Genomic DNA, 27,904 nt, shown 5'->3' on the forward strand with positions numbered 1-27,904 from the left:
CGACATATCTAAAGTTTTAGTCTGTCCAAGAATTGAGGGTAAATTGTAGACATGTTCTCTGCTTTCCATTTCATTTTAATTATTATTTTGGATATAGGGGATGGTTCAGGCAGGGCCATCCATTCTCATTTCAGAGAGGTCCAATTTTCCCCATGTAACCCTTACTATAAATAAATGTTCACTCCCTAGCCCTAGGGTACATGGGCTATCCCTAATGTCTTCCCCAACGATGGTATAAAAACCAATAACAACTCAGTGAATCCTGATGATGTAATCTATTTAGAACATGCTTAACCTTGTCCCCAGGCTCGATTTGCTGACATATAGAGCCTGGTAACACTGCTATAAAGACTTGAAAGGGGTGTAGTTAAAATCGAGGCATGAGAGGGAGCGAGCTGGCTACAGCTGTATTATGGGAATTTGAGAAATGGCAAAGTGTTCGATCACATTAACCATATTATTTTTGGGAAGCTCAACTGATTCTGTGTTCGGGCATATACAGTTTATAAGTGGAAAAAAAATCGAAGATGCATACTTTCAGATTGTCCTAACTCACTTCGTTGTTTAAATCACTTGCTCTGCTTGGCACATTAAACTCAACAATGTAGTAGGGAGGTTCTAAGGGTTCTGCTAGATGGTGATGGACTGAGCGATCAGCCAATTAAAACGGACTGTTCACCAGTGGTGGAATAAGTACCCAATTTTCATCCTTGAGCATAAGTAAAAAGATACCTTAATAGAAAATGGCTCAAGTAAACGTGAAAGTCAACCAATAAAATACTACTTGAGTAAAAGTCTAAAAGTATTTGGTTTTAAATGTACTTAAGTATCAAAAGTAAAATAATAAATAATAGAAAATTCCAGACAACACGATTTTCTTGTGTTTTAAATTTACAGATAGCCAGGTGCACAGTTCAACACTCAGATTTAATTTGCAAACTAAGCATTTGTGTTTAGTGAGTCTGCCAGATCAGAGGCAGTAGGAATGACCAGGGATGTTATCTTGATAAGTGTGTGAATTAGACAATTATCCTGTGCAGCTAAGCATTCAAAATGTGATGTGTACTTTTGGGTGTCAGGCAAAATGTAAGGAGTAAAAAGTACATTATTTTCTTTAGGAATGTAGTGGAGTAAAAGTTGTCAAAAACATAAATAGTAAATAAAAGTACAGATAAAATGTACTTTACACCACTTCTGTTTTCACTGGTCCTGCCATAGACTCCCCGTCAAGTCCAGTTCTGAGGCGCTGTGAAACCAGACGTCTCGACAGAGAGAGAGTGTCTGGTGGGCAAGACTAGAACATGCTATCTCTGCGGAAGAGGCGGAGCTTGGTCAGGAAGTTGAAGTAGGTGAATGTAAGGCAGACCAACAGGTTCTTCATTGGGTAAAGCAGGGGTGTGATGTAGCCGTGGACAGAGATCAGAGCGAGGCGCAGCAGCAGGAAAGGCAGGTCCTGCAGGAAAAAGCCAGCTGATGGCAGTAGAGCGCTGTGAGGCGTCACTGCCAGACGGAGACAGGACAGAAATGCCAGGATGTAGACAGCAAACACCCAGCCAGAGTAAAACACATCTGGAATCCCCGCCACGCGCACCAGCTCCACCACATCCATCCAGAACAGGAAGCTGTGAACAATCACCTCTGACCTCATATCCTGGGACCACAGGACACGGAGCGGGCCAGAGTGGGAGTGTGACGAGTATAGGTAGGCCGCGCTGGTTGGTCGTGAGCCGACTGCTTCCTGGTCTCTCCACCTCCCTGTACCAGAACCGTTCCCCAACACCCCGTTCTGCCCCCTCTCATAGTACAGTTGGCCCGACACGCTGTTCACCTGCTCCAGGTGGGTCAGAACAGGACCCGGCATGTCCAGATCCATTTCCATACGGTCTGCTGGAGGAGACAACAGGACATCATTATATAGTAGTATCAGTGGTGCCCACATTGATCATGTCCCTGCTTAGAATAATAAAAATTGACTTATTTTATAGAAATTGGTCAAGCCTTTCATCAAATAGCAGAAAACAGATCATTCAGTCGAATTTTTTACCGGTTACAGACCATGGCAATATTGTCTACATCAGGGATGTCAAACTCATTTGACCGCATTTGGTCTTCAACGAGGTCCGGAGGGCCACATTGAAAATGTGTTCTATTTCCTCGCTGACAAAACATGGATAAAATAATCTCAATGAATTGTTTTGGGAATTGTTGATGCTCTCTGACTGTTTAGCTTTTTCAGCGAGCTGGACCGTCAAAAAACAATATGAATGTAGGTCCATCATCATTACTACAGTTTCCATTTGGATTTAGTCATTTCTAAAAAGGTCCAATGCAGCTGTCTTTTTATCTCAAATAATATTTGATTCTGTATAATTCTGGCCCTTCTTTGGACACTGTGTTAGCTAACCTCCAGACAAGCTTCAATGCCATACAACACTCCTACAACTGCTCATAAAACTAAATGCATGCTCTTCAACCGATCGCTGCCCGCACCTGCCCGCCAGTCCAGCATCACTACTCTGGACGGTTCTGACTTAGAATATGTGGACAACTACAAATACCTAGATGTCTGGTTAGACAGTAAACTCTCCTTCCAGACTCACAGTAAGCATCTCCAATCCAAAATTAAATCTAGAACCGGTTTCCTAATTCGCAACAAAGCATCCTTCACGCATGCTGCTAAACATACCCTCGTAAAACTGACTATCCTACCAATCCTTGACTTCAGCGATGTCATTTACAAAATAGCCTCCAACACTCTACTCAGTAAATTGTATCCAGTCTACTACAATGCCATCCGTTTTGTCACCAAAGCCCCATATATTACCCACCACTGTGACCTGTATGCTCTCGTTGGCTGGCCCTCGCTTTGTATTCGTCGCCGAACCCACTGGCTCCAGGTCATCTATAAGTCTTTGCTAGGTAAAGCCCCACCTTATCTCAGCTCACTGGTCACCATAGCAGCAATCACCCGTAGCACACACTTCAGCAGGTATATTTGACTGGTCACCCCCAAAGCCTATTCCTCCTTTGGCCGCCTTTCCTTCCAGGTATCTGCTGCCAATGACAGGAACGAATAGCAAAAATCACTGAAGATGGAGACATATTTCCCTCACTAACTTTAAGCATCAGCTATCAGAGCAGCTCACAGATCATTGCACCTGTACATAGCCCATGTACATGGCCCATCTGTAAATAGCCCATCCAACGACCTCATCCCCATATTGTTATTATTTATTTATTTTTGCTCCTTTTCACCCCAGTATCTCTACTTGCACATTCATATTCTGCACATCTATCACTCCAGTGTTTAATTTCTAAATTCTAATTACTTTGCCACTATGGCCTACTTATTGCCTTATTGCATTTGCACACACTGTATATAGATTTTTTTCTGTTGTGTTATTGACTGTACGTTTGCTTATTCCATGTGTAACTCTGTGTTGTTGTTTGTGTCACACTGCTTTGCTTTTTCTTGGCCAGGTTGCAGTTGTAAAGGGAGAACTTGTTCTCAACTGGCCTACCTGGTTAAATAAAGGTGAAATAAACAATATCTGGGTAAGAATTAAGTATCTTACTGTGATTGAAAACAATCAAAATGGTTAAAAATAGTTCTTAGCAATGAGCAATTTCTCAAGCTTGAATTTTGCTAGGACTGTCTGGGAGTGGTATGAGTGGGGAGAGGAAAACTGAAAACTAGCTGTCATTGGCAGAGGTTTGGAACCATCTTTGTTATTGGTCTATTAATTAATTGGGGCGGCAGGGTAGCCTAGTGTAGGGTAGCCTAGTGTGTTGGACTAATAACCGAAAGGTTGCAAGTTCAAATCTCCGAGCTGACAAGGTACAAAAATATAAAATAAAATCTGTCGTTCTGCCCCTGAACAGGCAGTTAACCCACTGTTCCTATCTGTGAGCTGCTCTGACAGCTGATGCTTAAATATAATCAATTGTTCTTAACTGACTTGCCTAGTTAAATAAAGGTAAAATAAAAAATATAAAATAAAATGTAACGCCCAGTGATGTCACCAGGCAGGCAAAAACTCCATCCCACAAAAACAGGCGGTCTTTTCAAACAGCTCTAACAGTAAAGGGGAATAATCAATTTCATACTACCATTCCAACCTCAATTTGGAAATATACACTACCTTTCAAAAGTTTGGGGTCACTTAGAAATGTCCTTGTTTTTGCACATTTTTTGTCCATTGAAAATATCAAATTGATCAGAAATTCAGTGTATGTGTTAATGTTAATGTTGTAAATGACTATTGTAGCTGGTAACGGCTGATTTTGAATGGAATATCTACAGAGGCCCATTATCAGCAACCATCACTCAGTGGGTTGAGTCACTGATGTGATCTTCCTGTCTGGGTTGGCCCCCCCTCCTTGGGTTGTGCTGTGGCGGAGATCTTTGTGGGCTATACTCGGCCTTGTCTCAGGATGGTAAGTTGGTGGTTGAAGATATCCCTATTAGTGGTGTGGGGGCTGTGCTTTGGCAAAGTGGGTGGGGTTATATCCTTCCTGTTTGGCCCTGTCCGGGGGTGTCATCGGATGGGTCCACAGTGTCTCCTGACCCCTCCTGTCTCAGCCTCCAGTATTTATGCTGCAGTAGTTTATGTGTTGGGGAGCTAGGGTCAGTTTGTTATATCTGGAGTACTTCTCCTGTCCTATGTGAAGTTAAGTATGCTCTCTCTAATTCTCTCTCTCGCTTTCTCTCTCTCGGAGGAGGACCTGAGCCCTAGGACCATGTCTCAGGACTACCTGGCATGATGACTCATTGCTGTCGCCAGTCCACCTGGCCGTGCTGCTGCTCCAGTTTCAACTGTTCTGCCTGTGATTATTATTATTTGACCATGCTGGTCATTTATGAACATTTGAACATCTTGGCCATGTTCTGTTATAATCTTCACCCGGCACAGCCAGAAGAGGACTGGCCACCCCACATAGCCTGGTTCCTCTCAAGGTTTCTTCCTAGGTTTTGGCCTTTCTAGGGAGTTTTTCCTAGCCACCGTGCTTCTGTACCTGCATTGCTTGCTGTTTGGGGTTTTAGGCTGGGTTTCTGTACAGCACTTTGAGATATCAGCTGATGTACAAAGAGCTATATAAATACATTGATTTGATTTGATCACTCCCATGTTCCAATGGCAAATTTTGTTAGCTAATACAAGTCGATCATTTTAAAAGGCAAATTGATCATTAGAAAAGCCTTTTGCGTTTATGTTAGCACAGCTGAAAACTGTTGTCCTGATTAAAGAAGCAATAAAAAAAATGGCATTCTGTTGAGTATCTGGAGCATCAGCATTTGTGGTTTTGACTACAGGCTCAAATTGTCCAGAAACAAAGCACTTTCTTCTGAAACTAGTCAGTCTACACCTCAAGTCCTCAACTGACATCTTCATTAAATAGTACCCGCAAAGCACCAGTGTCATCGTCAACAGTGAAGAGGTGACTCCGGGATGCTGGCCTTCTAGGCAGAGTTGCAAGAAAAAGCCATATCTCAGACTGGCCAATAAAAATAAAAGATTAAGATGGGCAAAAGAACACAGACACTGGACAGAGGAACTCTGCTTAGAAGGCCAGTACTCCGGAGTCGCCTCTTCACTGTTGACGTCGAGACTGGTGTTTTGCGGGTACTATTTAATGAAGCTGCCAGTTGAGGACTTGTGAGGCGTCTGTTTCTCAAACTAGACACTAATGTACTTCTCCTCGTGCTCAGTTGGGCACTGGGGCCTCCCACTCTTTCTATTCTGGTTAGAGCCAGTTTGCTCTGTTCTGTGAAGGGAGTAGTACACAGCGTTGTACGAGATCTTCAGTTTCTTAGCAATTTCTTGCATGGAATAGCCTTCATTTCTCAGAACAAGAATAGACTCACGAGTTTCCGAAGAAAGTGCTTTGTTTCTAGACATTTTGAGCCTGTAATCGAACCCACAAATGCTGATGGCGCTGAATGCTTCCGGCGCCGACAGAGATGGCCGCCTCGCTTCGCGTTCCTAGGAAACTATGCAGTTTTTTGTTTTTTTACGTGTTATTTCTTACATTAGTACCCCAGGTCATCTTAGGTTTCATTACATACAGTTGAGAAGAACTACTGAATATAAGATCAGCGTCAACTCACCATCAGTACGACCAAGAATATGTTTTTCGCGACGCGGATCCTGTGTTGTGCCTTACAAACAGGACAACGGAGTGGATTCCATGCAGCGACCCAAAAAAACAACTCCGAAAAAGAGGGAAACAAGGCGGTCTTCTGGTCAGACTCCGGAGACGGGCACACCGTGCACCACTCCCTAGCATTCTTCTTGCCAATGTCCAGTCTCTTGACAACAAGGTTGATGAAATCCGAGCATGGGTAGCATTCCAGAGGGACATCAGAGACTGTAACGTTCTTTGCTTCACGGAAACGTGGCTCACTGGAAAGACGCTATCCGAGGCGGTGCAGCCAACGGGTTTCTCCACGCATCGCGCAGACAGAAACAAACATATTTCTGGTAAGAAGAGGGTCTCGACCCCGCCCTGTGCAACTGGGTAATGGACTTCCTGACGGGCAGCCCCCAGGTGGTGAGGGTAGGCAACAACATCTCCTCCCCGCTGATCCTCAACACTGGGGCCCCACAAGGGTGCGTTCTGAGCCCTCTCCTGTACTCCCTGTTCACCCACGACTGCGTGGCCACGCACGCCTCCAACTCAATCATCAAGTTTGCGGACGACACAACAGTGGTAGGCTTGATTACCAACAACGACGAGACGGCCAAGGGAGGAGGTGAGGGCCCTCGGAGTGTGGTGTCAGGAAAATAACCTCACACTCAACGTCAACAAAACTAAGGAGATGATTGTGGACTTCAGGAAACAGCAGAGGGAACACCCCCCTATCCACATCGATGGAACAGTAGTGGAGAGGGTAGCAAGTTTTAAGTTCCTCGGCATACACATCACAGACAAACTGAATTGGTCCACTCACACAGACAGCATTGTGAAGAAGGCGCAGCAGCGCCACTTCAACCTCAGGAGGCTGAAGAAATTCGGTTTGTCACCAAAAGCACTCACAAACTTCTACAGATGCACAATCGAGAGCATCCTGGCGGGCTGTATCACCGCCTGGTACGGCAACTGCTCCGCCCTCAACCGTAAGGCTCTCCAGAGGGTAGTGAGGTCTGCACAACGCATCACCGGGGGCAAACTACCTGCCCTCCAGGACACCTACACCACCCGATGTCACAGGAAGGCCATAAAGATCATCAAGGACATTAACCACCCGAGCCACTGCCTGTTCACCCCGCTATCATCCAGAAGGCGAGGTCAGTACAGGTGCATCAAAGCTGGGACCGAGAGACTGAAAAACAGCTTCTATCTCAAGGCCATCAGACTGTTAAACAGCCACCACTAACATTGAGTGGCTGCTGCCAACACACTGACTCAACTCCAGCCACTTTAATAATGGGAATTGATGGGAAATGTAAATATATCACTAGCCACTTTAAACAATGCTACCTTATATAATGTTACTTACCCTACATTATTCATCTCATATGCATACGTATATACTGTACTCTATATCATCGACTGTATCCTTATGTAATACATGTATCACTAGCCACTTTAACTATGCCACTTTGTTTACATACTCATCTCATATGTATATACTGTACTCGATACCATCTACTGTATCTTGCCTATGCTGCTCTGTACCACCACTCATTCATATATCCTTATGTACATATTCTTTATCCCCTTACACTGTGTACAAGACAGTTGTTTTGGAATTGTTAGTTAGATTACTTGTTGGTTATTACTGCATTGTCGGAACTAGAAGCACAAGCATTTCGCTACACTCGCATTAACATCTGCTAACCATGTGTATGTGACAAATAAAATTTGATTTGATTTGATTTTGATTTGATGCTCCAGATACTCAACTAGTCTAAAGGCCAGCTTTGTTGCTTCTTTAATCAGAACAGTTTTCAGCTGTGCTAAAATAATTGCATAAGGGTTTTCTAATGATCAATTAGCCTTTTAAAATGATCAACTTCGATTAGCTAACACGTGCCATTGGAAAACAGGAGTGATGGTTGCTGATATTGGGCCTCTGTACGCCTATATAGATATTCCATTCAAAATCAGCCGTTTCCAGCTACAATAGTAATTTACAACATTAACAATGTCTACACTGTATTTCTGATCAATTTGATGTTATTTTTATGTTTTTTGACTGCACTGGGCATTTAAAATATTTTAACATTTGTAAAGGCAGTTTCTTGGCAATTTCTTCTTTAAATTCATTTCTCAGAACAAGAACAGGACATTTCAAGGAAATTTCTAAGTGACCCCAAACTTTTGAACAGTAGTGTACATCACTAGTAGAAGATTACATCACTAGTAGTATCAGTAGCAGATATACGTCACTAGTAGCAGATATACGTCACTAGTAGCAGATATACGTCACTAGTAGCAGATATACATCACTAGTAGCAGATATACATCACTAGTAGCAGATATACATCACTAGTAGCAGATATACATCACTAGTAGCAGATATACATCACTAGTAGCAGATATACATCACTAGTAGCAGATATACATCACTAGTAGCAGATATACATCACTAGTAGCAGATATACATCACTAGTAGCAGATATACATCACTAGTAGCAGATATACATCACTAGTAGCAGATATACATCACTAGTAGCAGATATACATCACTAGTAGCAGATATACATCACTAGTAGCAGATATACATCACTAGTAGCAGATATACATCACTAGTAGCAGATATACATCACTAGTAGCAGATATACATCACTAGTAGCAGATATACATCACTAGTAGCAGATATACATTACTAGTAGCAGATATACATTACTAGTAGCAGATATACATTACTAGTAGCAGATATACATTACTAGTAGCAGATATACATTACTAGTAGCAGATATACATTACTAGTAGCAGATATACATTACTAGTAGCAGATATACATTACTAGTAGCAGATATACATTACTAGTAGCAGATATACATTACAAGTAGCAGATATACATTACTAGTAGCAGATATACATTACTAATAGCAGATATACATCACTAGTAGCAGATATACATTACTAGTAGCAGATATACATTACTAGTAGCAGATATACATTACTAGTAGCATCAGTAGCAGATATACATTACTAGTAGCAGATATACATCACTAGTAGCAGATATACATCACTAGTAGCAGATATACATCACTAGTAGCATCAGTAGCAGATATACATTACTAGTAGCATCAGTAGCAGATATACATTACTAGTAGCAGATATACATCACTAGTAGCAGATATACATCACTAGTAGCATCAGTAGCAGATATACATTACTAGTAGCAGATATACATCACTAGTAGCATCAGTAGCAGATATACATTACTAGTAGCAGATATACATCACTAGTAGCAGATATACATCACTAGTAGCATCAGTAGCAGATATACATCACTAGTAGCAGATATACATCACTAGTAGCAGATATACATCACTAGTAGCAGATATACATCACTAGTAGCAGATATACATCACTAGTAGCAGATATACATCACTAGTAGCAGATATACATCACTAGTAGCAGATATACATCACTAGTAGCAGATATACATCACTAGTAGCATCAGTAGCAGATATACATTACTAGTAGCAGATATACATCACTAGTAGCATCAGTAGCAGATATACATTACTAGTAGCAGATATACATCACTAGTAGCAGATATACATTACTAGTAGCAGATATACATCACTAGTAGCATCAGTAGCAGATATACATTACTAGTAGCAGATATACATCACTAGTAGCAGATATACATCACTAGTAGCAGATATACATCACTAGTAGCAGATATACATCACTAGTAGCAGATATACATCACTAGTAGCAGATATACATCACTAGTAGCATCAGTAGCAGATATACATTACTAGTAGCAGATATACATCACTAGTAGCAGATATACATCACTAGTAGCAGATATACATCACTAGTAGCAGATATACATCACTAGTAGCAGATATACATCACTAGTAGCATCAGTAGCAGATATACATCACTAGTAGCATCAGTAGCAGATATACATCACTAGTAGCAGATATACATGACTAGTAGCAGATATACATCACTAGTAGCAGATATACATCACTAGTAGCAGATATACATCACTAGTAGCAGATATACATCACTAGTAGCAGATATACATCACTAGTAGCAGATATACATTACTAGTAGCATCAGTAGCAGATATACATTACTAGTAGCAGATATACATCACTAGTAGCATCAGTAGCAGACATACATTACTAGTAGCAGATATACATCACTAGTAGCAGATATACATCACTAGTAGCATCAGTAGCAGATATACATCACTAGTAGCAGATATACATCACTAGTAGCAGATACACATCAATAGTAGCAGATATACATCACTAGTAGCAGATATACATCACTAGTAGCAGATATACATCACTAGTAGCAGATATACATCACTAGTAGCATCAGTAGCAGATATACATTACTAGTAGCAGATATACATTACTAGTAGCAGATATACATCACTAGTAGCAGATATACATCACTAGTAGCATCAGTAGCAGATATACATTACTAGTAGCATCAGTAGCAGATATACATCACTAGTAGCAGATATACATCACTAGTAGCATATATACATCACTAGTAGCAGATATACATCACTAGTAGCAGATATACATCACTAGTAGCAGATATACATCACTAGTAGCATCAGTAGCAGATATACATTACTAGTAGCAGATATACATCACTAGTAGCATCAGTAGCAGATATACATTACTAGTAGCAGATATACATGACTAGTAGCACATATACATCACTAGTAGCAGATATACATCACTAGTAGCATCAGTAGCAGATATACATTACTAGTAGCAGATATACATCACAAGTAGCATCAGTAGCAGATATACATTACTAGTAGCAGATATACATCACTAGTAGCAGATATACATCACTAGTAGCAGATATACATTACTAGTAGCATCAGTAGCAGATATACATTACTAGTAGCAGAGATACATCACTAGTAGCATCAGTAGCAGATATAAATTAATAGTAGCAGATTTACATCACTAGTAGCAGATATACATTACTAGTAGCAGATATACATTACTAGTAGCAGATATACATCACTAGTAGCAGATATACATCACTAGTAGCAGATATACATCACTAGTAGCAGATATACATTACTAGTAGCATCAGTAGCAGATATACATTACTAGTAGCAGATATACATCACTAGTAGCATCAGTAGCAGATATAAATTAATAGTAGCAGATTTACATCACTAGTAGCAGATATACATTACTAGTAGCAGATATACATCACTAGTAGCAGATATACATCACTAGTAGCAGATATACATCACTAGTAGTATCAGTAGCAGATATACATCACTAGTAGCAGATATACATTACTAGTAGTATCAGTAGCAGATATACATTACTAGTAGCAGATATACATCACTAGTAGCAGATATACATTACTAGTAGCAGATATACATTACTAGTAGCAGATATACATCACTAGTAGCAGATATACATCACTAGTAGCAGATATACATCACTAGTAGCAGATATACATCACTAGTAGCAGATATACATCACTAGTAGCAGATATACATCACTAGTAGCAGATATACATCACTAGTAGCATCAGTAGCAGATATACATTACTAGTAGCAGATATACATTACTAGTAGCAGATATACATCACTAGTAGCAGATATACATCACTAGTAGCAGATATACATCACTAGTAGTATCAGTAGCAGATATACATCACTAGTAGCAGATATACATTACTAGTAGTATCAGTAGCAGATATACATTACTAGTAGCAGATATACATCACTAGTAGCAGATATACATTACTAGTAGCAGATATACATTACTAGTAGCAGATATACATCACTAGTAGCAGATATACATCACTAGTAGCATATATACATCACTAGTAGCAGATATACATCACTAGTAGCAGATATACATCACTAGTAGCATCAGTAGCAGATATATATTACTAGTAGCAGATATACATCACTAGTAGCATCAGTAGCAGATATACATTACTAGTAGCAGATATACATCACTAGTAGCACATATACATCACTAGTAGCAGATATACATCACTAGTAGCATCAGTAGCAGATATACATTACTAGTAGCAGATATACATCACAAGTAGCATCAGTAGCAGATATACATTACTAGTAGCAGATATACATCACTAGTAGCAGATATACATCACTAGTAGCAGATATACATCACTAGTAGTATCAGTAGCAGATATACATCACTAGTAGCAGATATACATTACTAGTAGTATCAGTAGCAGATATACATTACTAGTAGCAGATATACATCACTAGTAGCAGATATACATCACTAGTAGCAGATATACATTACTAGTAGCAGATATACATCACTAGTAGCAGATATACATCACTAGTAGCATATATACATCACTAGTAGCAGATATACATCACTAGTAGCATCAGTAGCAGATATACATTACTAGTAGCAGATATACATCACTAGTAGCATCAGTAGCAGATATACATTACTAGTAGCAGATATACATCACTAGTAGCACATATACATCACTAGTAGCAGATATACATCACTAGTAGCATCAGTAGCAGATATACATTACTAGTAGCAGATATACATCACAAGTAGCATCAGTAGCAGATATACATTACTAGTAGCAGATATACATCACTAGTAGCAGATATACATCACTAGTAGCAGATATACATCACTAGTAGTATCAGTAGCAGATATACATCACTAGTAGCAGATATACATTACTAGTAGTATCAGTAGCAGATATACATCACTAGTAGCAGATATACATTACTAGTAGCAGATATACATCACTAGTAGCAGATATACATCACTAGTAGCAGATATACATTACTAGTAGCAGATATACATCACTAGTAGCAGATATACATCACTAGTAGCAGATATACATTACTAGTAGCAGATATACATCACTAGTAGCAGATATACATCACTAGTAGCAGATATACATTACTAGTAGCAGATATACATCACTAGTAGCAGATATACATTACTAGTAGCAGATATACATCACTAGTAGCAGATATACATTACTAGTAGCAGATATACATCACTAGTAGCAGATATACATTACTAGTAGCATCAGTAGCAGATATACATCACTAGTAGCAGATATACATTACTAGTAGTATCAGTAGCAGATATACATTACTAGTAGCAGATATACATCACTAGTAGCAGATATACATTACTAGTAGCAGATATACATCACTAGTAGCAGATATACATCACTAGTAGCAGATATACATCACTAGTAGCAGATATACATTACTAGTAGCAGATATACATTACTAGTAGCAGATATACATCACTAGTAGCAGATATACATTACTAGTAGCAGATATACATCACTAGTAGCAGATATACATTACTAGTAGCAGATATACATCACTAGTAGCAGATATACATTACTAGTAGCATCAGTAGCAGATATAAATTAATAGTAGCAGATTTACATCACTAGTAGCAGATATACATCACTAGTAGCAGATATACATCACTAGTAGCAGATATACATTACTAGTAGCAGATATACATCACTAGTAGCAGATATACATCACTAGTAGCAGATATACATCACTAGTAGCATCAGTAGCAGATATACATCACTAGTAGCAGATTTACATCACTAGTAGCAGATATACATCACTAGTAGCAGATTTACATCACTAGTAGCAGATATACATCACTAGTAGCATCAGTAGCAGATATACATCACTAGTAGCAGATTTACATCACTAGTAGCAGATATACATCACTAGTAGCAGATTTACATCACTAGTAGCAGATATACATCACTAGTAGCATCAGTAGCAGATATACATTACTAGTAGCAGATATACATTACTAGTAGCAGATATACATCACTAGTAGCAGATATACATCACTAGTAGCAGATATACATCACTAGTAGTATCAGTAGCAGATATACATCACTAGTAGCAGATATACATTACTAGTAGTATCAGTAGCAGATATACATTACTAGTAGCAGATATACATCACTAGTAGCAGATATACATCACTAGTAGCAGATATACATTACTAGTAGCAGATATACATCACTAGTAGCAGATATACATCACTAGTAGCATATATACATCACTAGTAGCAGATATACATCACTAGTAGCATCAGTAGCAGATATACATTACTAGTAGCAGATATACATCACTAGTAGCATCAGTAGCAGATATACATTACTAGTAGCAGATATACATCACTAGTAGCACATATACATCACTAGTAGCAGATATACATCACTAGTAGCATCAGTAGCAGATATACATTACTAGTAGCAGATATACATCACAAGTAGCATCAGTAGCAGATATACATTACTAGTAGCAGATATACATCACTAGTAGCAGATATACATCACTAGTAGCAGATATACATCACTAGTAGTATCAGTAGCAGATATACATCACTAGTAGCAGATATACATTACTAGTAGTATCAGTAGCAGATATACATTACTAGTAGCAGATATACATCACTAGTAGCAGATATACATCACTAGTAGCAGATATACATTACTAGTAGCAGATATACATCACTAGTAGCAGATATACATCACTAGTAGCATATATACATCACTAGTAGCAGATATACATCACTAGTAGCATCAGTAGCAGATATACATTACTAGTAGCAGATATACATCACTAGTAGCATCAGTAGCAGATATACATTACTAGTAGCAGATATACATCACTAGTAGCACATATACATCACTAGTAGCAGATATACATCACTAGTAGCATCAGTAGCAGATATACATTACTAGTAGCAGATATACATCACAAGTAGCATCAGTAGCAGATATACATTACTAGTAGCAGATATACATCACTAGTAGCAGATATACATCACTAGTAGCAGATATACATCACTAGTAGTATCAGTAGCAGATATACATCACTAGTAGCAGATATACATTACTAGTAGTATCAGTAGCAGATATACATCACTAGTAGCAGATATACATTACTAGTAGCAGATATACATCACTAGTAGCAGATATACATCACTAGTAGCAGATATACATTACTAGTAGCAGATATACATCACTAGCAGCAGATATACATCACTAGTAGCAGATATACATTACTAGTAGCAGATATACATTACTAGTAGCAGATATACATCACTAGTAGCAGATATACATTACTAGTAGCAGATATACATCACTAGTAGCAGATATACATTACTAGTAGCAGATATACATCACTAGTAGCAGATATACATTACTAGTAGCATCAGTAGCAGATATACATCACTAGTAGCAGATATACATTACTAGTAGTATCAGTAGCAGATATACATTACTAGTAGCAGATATACATCACTAGTAGCAGATATACATTACTAGTAGCAGATATACATCACTAGTAGCAGATATACATCACTAGTAGCAGATATACATCACTAGTAGCAGATATACATTACTAGTAGCAGATATACATTACTAGTAGCAGATATACATCACTAGTAGCAGATATACATTACTAGTAGCAGATATACATCACTAGTAGCAGATATACATTACTAGTAGCAGATATACATCACTAGTAGCAGATATACATTACTAGTAGCATCAGTAGCAGATATAAATTAATAGTAGCAGATTTACATCACTAGTAGCAGATATACATCACTAGTAGCAGATATACATCACTAGTAGCAGATATACATCACTAGTAGCAGATATACATCACTAGTAGCAGATATACATCACTAGTAGCAGATATACATCACTAGTAGCATCAGTAGCAGATATACATCACTAGTAGCAGATTTACATCACTAGTAGCAGATATACATCACTAGTAGCAGATTTACATCACTAGTAGCAGATATACATCACTAGTAGCATCAGTAGCAGATATACATCACTAGTAGCAGATTTACATCACTAGTAGCAGATATACATCACTAGTAGCAGATTTACATCACTAGTAGCAGATATACATCACTAGTAGCAGATATACATCACTAGTAGCAGATATACATCACTAGTAGCAGATATACATCAGTAGTAGCAGATATACATCACTAGTAGCATCAGTAGCAGATATACATTACTAGTAGCAGATTTATCACTACCATCTGAAGTAAGTGAGGCAGTAACAACGGCACCATGCCCAGTGAGGCAGTAACAACGGCACCATGCCCAGTGATGCAGTAACAACGGCACCATGCCCAGTGAGGCAGTAACAACAGTACCATGCCCAGTGAGGCAGTAACAACGGCACCATGCCCAGTGAGGCAGTAACAACGGCACCATGCCCAGTGAGGCAGTAACAACGGCACCATGCCCAGTGAGGCAGTAACAACGGCACCATGCCCAGTGAGGCAGTAACAACGGCACCATGCCCAGTGAGGCAGTAACAACAGTACCTTGTCCAGTGAGGCAGTAACAACAGTACCTTGTCCAGTGAGGCAGTAACAACAGTACCATGCCCAGTGAGGCAGTAACAACGGCACCATGCCCAGTGAGGCAGTAACAACAGTACCATGCCCAGTGAGGCAGTAACAACGGCTCCATGCCCAGTGAGGCAGTAACAACGGCTCCATGCCCAGTGAGGCAGTAACAACAGTACCATGCCCAGTGAGGCAGTAAGAACGGCACCATGCCCAGTGAGGCAGTAACAATGGCACCATGCCCAGTGAGGCAGTAACAATGGCACCATGCCCAGTGAGGCAGTAACAACAGCACCATGCCCAGTGAGGCAGTAACAATGGTACCTTGCCCAGTGAGGCAGCACGGCCGGATCCTCTCGATGATATCCACACAGATGAGAGAGAAGAGCACAAGAGAGATGGGCAGCTCAGAGAAGTGGTCCTGTCTGTACTGGGGTCCCTTATCCACCTGCACCTGAATGGACCAACGTAGAGCGAGATTGAGTTAGGGTTTAGGGCTACGGGTTAAGGTTAGATGTCAGGGGTTAAGGTTAGGGTTAGATGTCAGGGGTTAAGGCAGTTCAGAGAAGTGGTCCTATCTGTACTGTGATTCTTTATCCACCTGCATGGAGCAACTTAGAGAGAAACAGTTAAGGGTTAAGGTTAGGGTAAGGGCTTGGGGTTAGGATTTGGGGTTAGAGTTCAAGGGTTAAGGAAGCGCAGAGTATCTGTCCACCTGCATCAGAGAAAATGTCTTCTGTAACCATGTGTCAAATCAAATTTTATTTGTCACATGCGCCAAATACAACAGGTATTCAACGCTTACTTAGAAGCCCTTAAACAACAATGCAGTTAAGAAAATGCCTAAAAGAAAGTAAGAGATAAGAACAACAAATAATTAAAGAGCAGCAGTAAATAACAATAGCGGGGCTATATACAGAGGGTACCGGTAAAGAGTCAATGTGCGGGGGCACCGGTGTTGAGGTAATTGAGGTAAAATGTACATGTGCAGTCATGATAAAAAGTTTTGAGAATGACACAAATATTAATTTCCACAAAGTTTGCTGCTTCAGTGTCTAGATATTTTTGTCAGATGTTACTATTGAATACTGAAGTATAATTACAAGCATTTCATAAGTGTCAAAGGCTTTTATTGACAATTACATGAAGTTGATGCAAAGAGTCGAGATTTGCAGTGTTGACCCCTCTTTTTCAAGTCCTCTGCAATCTGCCCTGGCATGCTGTCAATTAACTTCTGGGCCACATCCTGGCTGATGGGCAGCCCATTCATGCATAATCAATGCTTGGAGTTTGTCAGAATTTGTGGGTTTTTGTTTGTCCACCCGACTCTTGAAGTTTGACCACAAGTTCTCAATGGGATTAAGGTCTGGGGAGTTTCCTGGCCATGGACCCAAAATATCAATGTTTTGTTCCCCGAGCTTCACAGTTTGGATGGTGTTCGACTTGCAAGCCTCCCCCTTTTTCCTCCAAACAAAATGATGGTCATTATGGCCAAACAGTTATATTTTTGTTTCATCAGACCAGAGGACATTTCTCCAACAAGTATGATCTTTGTACCCATGTGCAATTGCAAACTTTAGTCTGGCTTTTTATGGCAGTTTTGGAGCAGTGTCCTCTTCCTTGCTGAGCGCCCTTTCAGGTTATGCTGATATAGGACTCGCACTGTGGATATAGATCATTTTGTACCCGTTTCCTCCATCATCTTCACAAGGTCCAATGCTGTTGTTCTGTAATTGATTTGCACTTTTCGCACCAAAGTACGTTAATCTCTAGGATAAAGAACACGTCTCCTTCCTTAGCAGTATGACGGCTGCGTGGTCCCATGGTGTTTATACTTGCATACTATTGTTTGTACATATACATGTGGTACCTTCAGGCATTTGAACCAGACTTGTTTAGGTCTACAATTTTTTTCTGAGGTATTGGCTAAATGATTTAGATTTCCCATGATGTCAAGCATAGAGGCACTGAGTTTGAAGGTAGGCCTTGAAATACATCCACGGGTACACCTCCAATTGACTCAAATTATGTCAATTAGCCTATCACAAGCTTCTAAAGCCATGACATCATTTTCTGGAATTTCCAAGCTGTTTAAAGGCACACTCAACTTAGTGTATGTAAACTTCTGACCCACTGGAATTGTGATACAGTGAATTATAAGTGAAATAATCTGTCTGTAAACAATTGTTGGAAAAATTACTTGTGTCATGCACAAAATAGATGTCCTGACCGACTTGCCTAAACTATAGTTTGTTGAGAAGAAATTTGTGGAGTGATTGAAAAATTTGTTTTAATGACTCCAACGTAAGTGTATGTAAACTTCCGACTTCAACTGTAGGAAGAGTTATTACATTTTCCATCCAATTTTTATTCAAGTACCGTCATACCTTAAAAGTCTGATGGAAAGAGAAAGTTTTGGTACAATTTTCTTAATGCTGACAGATAATTGATTCGTTCGACATGGTGGGATATTTTTATAAATAATTATGCAAGAAATGGCAGTGGAAACACCTTCATGCTCAAATATTGATTTAATAACCATCATATGGAGTAATGCGATGATATGGTGTGTGGTCCTCCCACCACAACTCTGAAAAGCATGGAGTTTATTAGGCTACAGATGAAAACATGTATGAACTTCACAGGCTGGTGAAAGGTCATGAGCTTGGTGCTCCTTTCCAATAAATATTGAAGGGCTGATTCTGGTGACATGATGATCCATGCTTGATTTCCGTTTGACAAGAAAAATATTCTCCCTTTTATCCTTAATAATCTCATGGAGACTAGCCTACCCGTTCTGTATCTGTGAGCTGTTGGCCAGAGTGCATATACCATGACCAGAGTAGGCATATTTGCTATTTAATGCAACAGTTTTTGTGACAAAAACAAATGGTAGAGTTGAAAATGCAATAAAACACATTGAACTTTAGATGTTTTTCGGTACATGAAAACTTATGCAAAAAAAGTATATTTTGTGTGCACTACACACAGATTTTTTTATCTGCAACAAGTCGTAAAGTATACCTATAGAGAGACACCGTCAGGAAAACGTCTTCATAGAGACACCGTCAGGAAAACGTCTTCATGAGATAGAAAAATCTAAAATCTTTGTTATAAGATTTTGGCAGTAAGATCTCATTGAATGTCCTGTGTTTGTTATTAGGGTTAAGGTTAGTGTGAGACGGTTGAGGTGAGACGGTCAGGGTGAGACGGTCAGGGTGAGAATGTAATGACATGACGTAACCTTGTTTGAATTCCTACTTCATTCCACCGTGGATCAGGTTGATAGTTAAGCTGTTGTATTTAGGATTGTTAGTGAGTACCTGACTCCCCGTCACATCCTGTTCCTGTGTGTGTGTGTTTGGTCACTGTGCACACATACTCCACTCACAAGAGAGCCAAAGTCAAGTGACACATGCCCTGACATTTATATAAAAAAATAAAAAAATGTTTTACCTTGGAACCGGCGATCAGAATAGAGAAGCATGGTAACGTGCACAGAATCACATAGGCCAATGTTGTTGGTCTCCTGAAAAACAGCATGTTAGTCAATGACATAGGCCATGCTACAATCCAAATCCTCCAATACCCCAACCCTGGCATTGCCTCTACCAACTGAGCTATATATATATATATATATATGTTATGTATAATATAATGAGTAATGTATAATGTAATGTATAATGTATAATATATAATGTAAGGTATAATGTAATGTATAATGTATAATATATAATGTAATGTATAATGTAATGTATAATGTATAATATATAATGTAAGGTATAATGTAATTTATAATTTAATATATAGTAAGGTATAATGTAATGTAAAATGTAAGGTATAGTAAGGTATAATGTAATGTATAATGTATAATGTAATGTTATGTATAATGTAATGTATAGTAAGGTATAATGCAATGTATAATTTAATGTATAGTAAGGTATGTAATGTGTACAATATAATGTAATGTAATATAAGGTAATGTATAATATAGTGTATAATATAATGTAATATGTAATGTAAGGTACAATGTGATATGTAATATAAGGTATGCAATGTATAATGTAAGGTATACAATCATTTATAATATAATGACATGTTTAATATAATACGTAACGTAATGTATAATGTAAGGTATAATGTATAACGTAATGTATAATGTAATGTATTTTGTAATGTATAATGTAAGGTATAATGTAATGGATACTGTATAATATATAATGTAAGGTATAATGTAATATATAAGGTATAATGTAATGTATAATGTAAAGTATAATGTAATGTATAATGTAATGTATAATGTAATGTAATGTATAATGTAATGTATAATGTAATGTAATGTATAATGTAATGTATTTTGTAATGTATAATGTAATGTAAATTGTATAATATATAATGTAATGCATAATATATAATGTAAGGTATAATGTAATGGATACTGTATAATATATAATGTAAGGTATAATGTAATGGATACTATATAATATATAATGTAATGTATAATGTAATGGATACTGTATAATATATAATGTAAGGTATAATGTAATATATAATGTATAATGTAATATATAAGGTATAATGTAATGTATAATGTAAAGTATAATGTAATGTATAATGTAATGTATAATGTAATGTATTTTGTAATGTAAATTGTATAATATATAATGTAATGCATAATATATAATGTAAGGTATAATGTAATGGATACTGTATAATATATAATGTAAGGTATAATGTAATGGATACTGTATAATATATAATGTAAGGTATAATGTAATGGATACTGTATAATATATAATGTAATGTATAATGTAATATATAATGTAATATATAAGGTATAATGTAAGGTAATGCATAATGTAATGTATAATGTATAATATATAATGTGATGTATAATGTAATATATAATGTAATGTATAATGTGTAATATATAATTTAGAATGTAATGTATATTGTAAGGTATTATGCAATATATAATGTATAATGTAATGTATAATATATAATGTAATGTATAATGTAATATATAATGTAATGTATAATGTGTAATATGTATAATGTAAGGTATAATGTATTGAAATGTGTAATGTAAAAAAAGCCCCAAAAAATGCTTCAGAGTTCAAGTAACAGACACATTAACATCAACTGTTCAGAGGACACTGCGTGAATCAGGCCTTCATGGTTGAATTGCTGCAAAGAAACCAAGTGAACAGGTGATTTCCGCATGTGTGGTTCACACAGGGAAGCATGGAGGAGAAGGTGTGGTGGTGCTTTGCTGGTGACACGGTCGGTGATTTATTTAGAATTCAAGGCACACTTAACCAGCATGACTACCACAGCATTCTTCAGCGATACACCATCCCATCTGGTTTGTGCTTAGTGGGAATATAATTTGTTTTTCAACAGGACAATGACCCATCACACCTCCAGGCTCTGTAAGGACTATTTGACCTAGAAGAAGTGTGATGGAGTGCTGCATCAGATGACCTGGCCTCCACAATCACCAGACCTCAACTCAATTGAGATGGTTTGAGATGAGTTGGACCGCAGAGTAAAAGAAAAGCAGCCAACAGGTGCACATCATATGGGAACTCCATCAAGACTGTTGGAAAATAATTCCTCATGAAGCTGGTTGAGAGAATGCCAAGAGTGTGCAAATCTGTCATCACCTCCAAGCCATAAGACTCCTGAACGTCTCATCAATTGGCTACCCAGACAATTTGCATTGCCCCCCCCACGCCCTCGACCCCTCTTTTACAACGCTGCTACTCTCTGTTGTCATCATCTAAGCATAGTCACTTTAATAACTCTACCTACATGTACATATTACCTTAACTAACCGGTGCATTGACTCTGTACCAGTACCCCACAGTATATAGTAAGCATTTCATTGAAAGGCTTACACCTGTTAAATTTGGCGCATGTGACGCAGAACATTTTATTTGATTAGGGGCGTCAGTTTGGATGGGGAGTGTCGCTGCACAGCTATTTTCAGGTCTCTTCAGAGATGTTTGATCGGGTTCAAGTCCGGGCTCTGGCTGGGCCACTCAAGGACATCCCCACAGCATGATGCTTTCACCACAATGCTTCACCATAGGGATGGTGTCAGGTTTCCTCCAGATGTGACGCTTGGCATTCAGGCCGAGGAGTTCAATCTTGGTTTCATCAGACCAGAGAATCTTGTTTCTCAAGGTCAGAGTCCTTTAGGTGCCTTTTGACAAACTCCAAGTGGGCTGTCATGTGCCTTTTACTGAGTGGCGGCTTCCGTCTGGCAACTCTATCATTAAGGACTGATTGGTGGAGTGCTGCACAGATGGTTGTCCTTCTGGAAGGTTCTCCCATCTCCACGGGGGAACTCTGGAGCTCTGTCAGAGTGACCATCAGACTCTTGGTCACATTCCAGACCAAGGCCCTTCTCCCCCGATTGCTCAGTTTGGCTAGGCAGCCAGCTCCAGGAAGAGTCTTGGTGGTTCCAAACGTACTCCATTTAAGAATGGATGGAGGCCACTGTGTTTTTTAGTACCTTCAATGCTGCGGAAATGTTTTGGTATCCTTCCCCAGAATCTGTGCCACAACACAATCCTGTCTCGGAGCTCTACAGACAATTCCTTCGACCTCATGGCTTGGTTTCTGCTCTGACAACTGTGGGACCTTACATAGAAAGGTGTGTGCCTTTCCAAATCATGTCCAATCAACTGCAATTACCACAGGTGGACTCCAAGTTGTGGAAACATCTCAATTTTTTTATTTATTTTATTTTATTTTACCTTTATTTAACCAGGTAGGCAAGTTGAGAACAAGTTCTCATTTACAATTGCGACCTGGCCAAGATAAAGCAAAGCAGTTCGACAGATACAACAACACAGAGTTACACATGGAGTAAAACAAACATACAGTCAATAATACAGTATAAACAAGTCTATATACAATGTGAGCAAATGAGGTGAGAAGGGAGGTAAAGGCAAAAAAGGCCATGGTGGCAAGTTAAATACAATATAGCAAGTAAAACACTGGAATGGTAGTTTTGCAATGGAAGAATTTGCAAAGTAGAAATAAAAATAATGGGGTGCAAAGGAGCAAAATAAATAAATTTATTAAATACAGTTGGGAAAGAGGTAGTTGTTAGGGCTAAATTATAGGTGGGCTATGTACAGGTGCAGTAATCTGTGAGCTGCTCTGACAGTTGGTGCTTAAAGCTAGTGAGGGAGATAAGTGTTTCCAGTTTCAGAGATTTTTGTAGTTCGTTCCAGTCATTGGCAGCAGAGAACTGGAAAGAGAGGCGGCCAAAGAAATAATTGGTTTTGGGAGTGACTAGAGAGATATACCTGCTGGAGCGTGTGCTACAGGTGGGAGATGCTATGGTGACCAGCGAGCTGAGATAAGGGGGGACTTTACCTAGCAGGGTCTTGTAGATGACATGGAGCCAGTGGGTTTGGCGACGAGTATGAAGCGAGGGCCAGCCAACGAGAGCGTACAGGTCGCAATGGTGGGTAGTATATGGGGCTTTGGTGACAAAACGGATTGCACTGTGATAGACTGCATCCAATTTGTTGAGTAGGGTATTGGAGGCTATTTTGTAAATTACATCGCCAAAGTCGAGGATTGGTAGGATGGTCAGTTTTACAAGGGTATGTTTGGCAGCATGAGTGAAGGATGCTTTGTTGCGAAATAGGAAGCCAATTCTAGATTTAACTTTGGATTGGAGATGTTTGATATGGGTCTGGAAGGAGAGTTTACAGTCTAACCAGACACCTAAGTATTTGTAGTTGTCCACGTATTCTAAGTCAGAGCCGTCCAGAGTAGTGATGTTGGACAGGCGGGTAGGTGCAGGTAGCGATCGGTTGAAGAGCATCCATTTAGTTTTACTTGTATTTAAGAGCAATTGGAGGCCACGGAAGGAGAGTTGTATGGCATTGAAGCTTGCCTGGAGGGTTGTTAACACAGTGTCCAAAGAAGGGCCGGAAGTATACAGAATGGTGTCGTCTGCGTAGAGGTGGATCAGAGACTCACCAGCAGCAAGAGCGACCTCATTGATGTATACAGAGAAGAGAGTCGGTCCAAGAATTGAACCTTGTGGCACCCCCAGACACTGCCAAAGGTTCGGACAACAGACCCTCCGATTTGACACACTGAACTCTATCAGAGAAGTAGTTGGAGAACCAGGCGAGGCAATCATTTGAGAAACCAAGGCTGTGGTGTCTGCCGATGAGGATGTGGTGATTGACAGAGTCGAAAGCCTTGGCCAGATCAATGATCAACGGCTGCACAGTAATGTTTCTTATCGATGGCGGTTAAGATATCGTTTAGGACCTTGAGCGTGGCTGAGGTGCACCCATGACCAGCTCTGAAACCAGATTGCATAGCAGAGAAGGTATGGTGAGATTCGAAATGGTCGGTAATCTGTTTGTTGACTTGGCTTTCGAAGACCTTAGAAAGGCATGGTAGGATAGATATAGGTCTGTAGCAGTTTGGGTCAAGAGTGTCCCCCCCTTTGAAGAGGGGGATGACCGCAGCTGCTTTCCAATCTTTGGGAATCTCAGACGACACGAAAGAGAGGTTGAACAGGCTAGTAATAGGGGTGGCAACAATTTTGGCAGATAATTTTAGAAAGAAAGGGTCCAGATTGTCTAGCCCGGCTGATTTGTAGGGGTCCAGATTTTGCAGCTCTTTCAGAACATCAGCTGAATGGATTTGGGAGAAGGAGAAATGGGGAAGGCTTGGGCGAGTTGCTGTTGGGGGTGCAGTGCTGTTGACAGGGGTAGGAGTAGCCAGGTGGAAAGCATGGCCAGCAGTAGAAAAATGCTTATTGAAATTTTCAATTATGGTGGATTTATCAGTGGTGACAGTGTTTCCTATCTTCAGTGCAGTGGGCAGCTGGGAGGAGGTGTTCTTATTCTCCATGGACTTTACAGTGTCCCAGAACTTTTTTGAGTTAGTGTTGCAAGAAGCAAATTTCTGCTTGAAAAAGCTAGCCTTGGCTTTTCTAACTGCCTGTGTATAATGGTTTCTAGCTTCCCTGAACAGCTGCATATCACGGGGGCTGTTCGATGCTAATGCAGAACGCCATAGGATGTTTTTGTGTTGGTTAAGGGCAGTCAGGTCTGGGGAGAACCAAGGGCTATATCTGTTCCTGGTTCTAAATTTCTTGAATGGGGCATGTTTATTTAAGATGGTTAGGAAGGCATTTTTAAAAAATATCCAGGCATCCTCTACTGACGGGATGAGGTCAATATCCTTCCAGGATACCCCGGCCAGGTCGATTAGAAAGGCCTGCTCGCTGAAGTGTTTCAGGGAGCGTTTTACAGTGATGAGAGGAGGTTGTTTGACCGCTGACCCATTACGGATGCAGGCAATGAGGCAGTGATCGCTGAGATCTTGGTTGAAGACAGCAGAGGTGTATTTAGAGGGGAAGTTGGTTAGGATGATATCTATGAGGGTGCCCGTGTTTAAGGCTTTGGGGAGGTACCTGGTAGGTTCATTGATAATTTGTGTGAGATTGAGGGCATCAAGTTTAGATTGTAGGATGGCTGGGGTGTTAAGCATGTTCCAGTTTAGGTCGCCTAGCAGCACGAACTCTGAAGATAGATGGGGGGCAATCAGTTCACATATGGTGTCCAGAGCACAGCTGGGGGCAGAGGGTGGTCTATAGCAGGCGGCAACGGTGAGAGAATTGTTTTTAGAGAGGTGGATTTTTAAAAGTAGAAGTTCAAATTGTTTGGGTACAGACCTGGATAGTAGGACAGAACTCTGCAGGCTATCTTTGCAGTAGATTGCAACACCGCCCCCTTTGGCAGTTCTATCTTGTCTGAAAATGTTGTAGTTGGGAATTAAAATGTCTGAATTTTTGGTGGTCTTCCTAAGCCAGGATTCAGACACAGCTAGAACATCCGGGTTGGCAGAGTGTGCTAAAGCAGTGAAAAGAACAAACTTAGGGAGGAGGCTTCTAATGTTAACATGCATGAAACCAAGGCTATTACGGTTACAGAAGTCGTCAAAAGAGAGCGCCTGGGGAATAGGAGTGGAGCTAGGCACTGCAGGGCCTGGATTCACCTCTACATCACCAGAGGAACATAGGAGGAGTAGAATAAGGGTGCGGCTAAAAGCAATAAGAATTGGTCGTCTAGAACAGAGAGTAAAAGGAGGTTTCTGTGGGCGATAAAATAGCATCAAGGTATAATGTACAGACAAAGGTAAGGTAGGATGTGAATACAGTGGAGGTAAACCTAGGTATTGAGTGATGAAGAGAGAGATTGTCTCTAGAAACATCATTGAAACCAGGAGATGTCATTGCATGTGTGGGTGGTGGAACTAATAGGTTGGATAAGGTATAATGAGCAGGACTAGAGGCTCTACAGTGAAATAAGCCAATAAACACTAACCAGAACAGCAATGGACAAGACATATTGACATTAAGGAGAGGCATGCTTAGTCGAGTGATCAAAAGGGTCCAGTGAGTGGAGAGGTTGGTTGAGGGTCAATGACGATCAAGATGCACCTGAGCTCAATTTCAAGTCTCATAGCAAAGGGCATGAATACGTATGTAAATAAGATGTTTTTTTTATCGTTAATACATTTACAAAACAATCTCTAAAAACCTGCTTTCGCTTTGTCATTTTGGGGTATTGTGTGTATTTTGATGAGAAAAACGTATTTAATACATTTTAGAATAAGGCTGTTCCGTAACAAAATGTGGAAAAGGGGAAGAGGTCTGAATACTTTCCAAATACTGTCTAATGTAATGTACTCACCACTGCGTGATGTCTGTGATGACCGTGCGCTGCTTGAGGACAAAGTACCGGAGTGGAACCCAGACCAGCAGAGATACAGAGGTAACGTAGGCTATGGAAGCTGCTACCACCAACCAATAGGCAGTCAGATCTCCTCTGACATGGAGCATCAGGGAAGCAAACCTCTCCATCACCACAAACATTGGAACACTGAGACAAGCGACCTGTAACACCTCGTACACCACCAGCTTGATCATCCGCCCTGATGGCATGTCTTTAACCCTTGTTCCCCAGGGTTTAGATACAGCCCCTTCCTTTAACACCAGTCTGGTCTGAAACCCTTTCAATTCTCAGTCTGTTCTGAAACTACTCCTGTTCTCTGTCTGGACTGAAACTACTCCTGTTCTGTCTGACTGGAGCAGAAACCAGTGAACCCTCCTGTGGACTCTGCTCACCAACACTGCTTACACATCACTACGCAACATCATACGACTCAGGAAATTGTATACTTTTATTACTAAGGCAATAAGGTAGTCACGCTCAACTTTTTATGGGGTCACAAAAAGCACTCCCATACTGTACTAAGGGGGAAAATATTGTTTAACA

General features: G+C 39.7%; 1 protein-coding gene across 2 annotated transcripts; it reads right to left on the minus strand.

Moving 5' to 3' along the window:
• Positions 1 to 873: 873 nt before the first annotated feature.
• Positions 874 to 27,805, minus strand: tmem236 (transmembrane protein 236). 2 transcript variants are annotated; one of them, XM_021614204.3, is made up of 4 exons: positions 27,320 to 27,805; positions 20,031 to 20,103; positions 16,899 to 17,028; positions 874 to 1,887 (listed from the first exon to the last, which is right to left on the minus strand). In XM_021614204.3, the coding sequence occupies exons 1-4, from the start codon at positions 27,568 to 27,570 to the stop codon at positions 1,295 to 1,297; spliced, it is 1,047 nt and encodes a 348-aa protein (XP_021469879.2). In that variant the 5' UTR covers positions 27,571 to 27,805; the 3' UTR covers positions 874 to 1,294. The 2 variants fall into 2 exon arrangements, with proteins under 2 accessions (XP_021469879.2, XP_090039152.1); XM_090183026.1 differs by lacking the exon at positions 20,031 to 20,103 and having other exon boundaries at positions 27,320 to 27,774.
• Between the last annotated feature and the right edge of the window lie 99 nt (positions 27,806 to 27,904).

The sequence above is a fragment of the Oncorhynchus mykiss genome, chromosome 8 (assembly GCF_057628025.1).
Source record: "Oncorhynchus mykiss isolate SJ-2025 chromosome 8, ASM5762802v1, whole genome shotgun sequence".
Classification (NCBI taxonomy): Eukaryota; Metazoa; Chordata; class Actinopteri; order Salmoniformes; family Salmonidae; genus Oncorhynchus; species Oncorhynchus mykiss.